Source organism: Cariama cristata, unplaced genomic scaffold, assembly GCF_000690535.1.
Source record: "Cariama cristata isolate BGI_N322 unplaced genomic scaffold, ASM69053v1 scaffold23413, whole genome shotgun sequence".
Classification (NCBI taxonomy): Eukaryota; Metazoa; Chordata; class Aves; order Cariamiformes; family Cariamidae; genus Cariama; species Cariama cristata.
Genome location: NW_009608121.1, coordinates 1 through 1,919, shown reverse-complemented (window position 1 = coordinate 1,919; position 1,919 = coordinate 1). Strand labels below are relative to the sequence as shown.

At 61.4% G+C, this 1,919-nt stretch overlaps 1 protein-coding gene across 1 annotated transcript in view; it reads left to right on the top strand.

The window, feature by feature from the left end:
• ARSG (arylsulfatase G) overlaps positions 1-1,756 on the top strand; it is a 2,676-nt gene extending 920 nt beyond the window's left edge. The window contains 4 exon segments of the mRNA XM_009697019.1: positions 1-142; positions 1,048-1,095; positions 1,175-1,286; positions 1,615-1,756. The exon segment at positions 1-142 is cut by the window's left edge and continues 3 nt beyond it. Of these exon segments, the coding sequence (XP_009695321.1) occupies positions 1-142; positions 1,048-1,095; positions 1,175-1,286; positions 1,615-1,756 (444 nt within the window).
• Positions 1,757-1,919: the final 163 nt, after the last annotated feature.

Here is a 1,919-nt window from a genome sequence, read left to right as displayed (position 1 = left end):
GCCTCTCTGCTCACGGGGCGCCTTGGCGCACGCAATGGGGTGACCCACAACTTCGCCGTCACGTCGGTCGGCGGCCTCCCCCTGAACGAGACCACCCTGGCTGAGGTCCTGCGGGAGGCTGGGTACAGCACGGGGGCTATAGGTAACGCCTGCCGTGCCGAGGGGGGGGGTGGGGCGGGGAGATGGCGGCGCGGGGGACGAAGATGCCCAGGTCTGTCCCTTGCAGAGGAGGTACTGCAGGTCATTAAGTGAAATGCTGGCAATTAAAGGAAAGGATAAAGGATCACTTGGGAGAGATTTTGCACATCCCCCTTGGATTTTGCAATCCCGAGCTTAAAATCTTCATTTTCAGACATATGATATTACCTGAAATTCAGGTCCTCCCCAGTTCTCCATTTAAGCTCTAATTGCTCCTTACAAGGAATGCACCGGCTTTTCCTTAGCCAACACGACCGTGCACAGCAGCTCTGCACTCCTCCATCCCACGCATCCCGGTGTGATGGCACTGGGGCTGGCTGGCAGCGCGGTGCCAGCGTGGTCGGTGCCGCCGGCCCCGTGGCTTTGGGCACCCTCCTGTCACCCTGCCCCCCCGGCCTGGGCGAGCCCCAGCTGGTAGCGAGCCCTTGGCGCCTGCAGCTCCTGTTGCTTGCGCACGTCGCGCTGGCAGAAAAGCCCTTGGTTTCTCCTTTTCCCCATAGTTTCTGCAGTTCTCCCTCTTGGATCGGCGCATTCGGTGGGAGCAAGCGTGTGCCGAGGTCAGCGGATGAAGCCGGTTGTTTGGGAGGGGTTAGAAAGTCATCTCCTCTGAACACAAACACATGAAAGGGCCTTTTAAGACTGCAAACAGTTTGCACAGGCACGAGATACCTTATGGCTTTTTTTCTGGGTTTCTGCAAAAAAAGAAGGCATTCTGGAAAAGCGGCCAGCACAAACAAGTAGCCTTTCTTGTTGCTAGATTAAGGCCCCCAGCGCTGCCGGCACCTCGGGGGTGATCCCCAGCCGTAGCTGTGTTAACCTCTGAAATGATCTTCTGTGGCTTCCACGCAGGCAAGTGGCACCTGGGACACCACGGCCACCATCACCCCAGCTTCCGCGGTAAGGGCTGTGCCAGCGGGGACGAGTCGGGCATCCCCTGGTCGCCTTGTCCCCACCGACACCCTCGCTTGCCCCTCAGGCTTCGACTACTACTTTGGGATCCCCTACAGCCACGACATGGGCTGCACGGACACCCCCGGATACAACCTGCCCCCCTGCCCGCCCTGCCCGCGGCACGGCGCAGCTGCCAGGTATGGGGGCACGTGGGGGGTCTGAGTGCCAGCACTGGGAGGTGGGTATTTCCACCAGTGTCCCCAGCCCCAAGAGCTGCCCTTTGCTATGGTCACCTCTCCTTATGCTCCATGCACCCAGTTTCCCCCTGTGCACCCCGCAGCAGGGTGCAGGTTGGGGAGGTGAGTCGGTCCCTGGAGCACCCTGTGCCATGTGGACATTGGCATCGTCCCCTTTCTTCTCCCCTCCTCGACTTTCCGCAAAGCCAGGAGAACAGCCGGGCTTTGTGCCCGCTCCCGCACTGGTCCCCGCTCTGGGGATGACCGTGGGGTGGCTTCTTCCCGGCAGGGTGGCGAGGAAGGACTGTTACACCGAGGTTGCCCTTCCTCTCTTTGAGAACGTCACCATCGTCCAACAGCCCGTCAACCTCAGCAGCCTGGCAGCGCGCTACGCCGAGGAGGCGGCACAGTTCATCCGGCGGGCGAGGTGAGATGGCTCCTGCTGTCCCCTGTCCCCTTCACCGGGAGAGCTCCTGGGTCACTGCAAGGGGCTTCGGCATTGCGTTGGGGCGATGCCGGGGGGGACGGGTGTTGCCCCGCGGTTCGTGGGGAGCAGATCTGGGGTCTCTGTGCCTTGGCTTCCCAGCTCGTTGG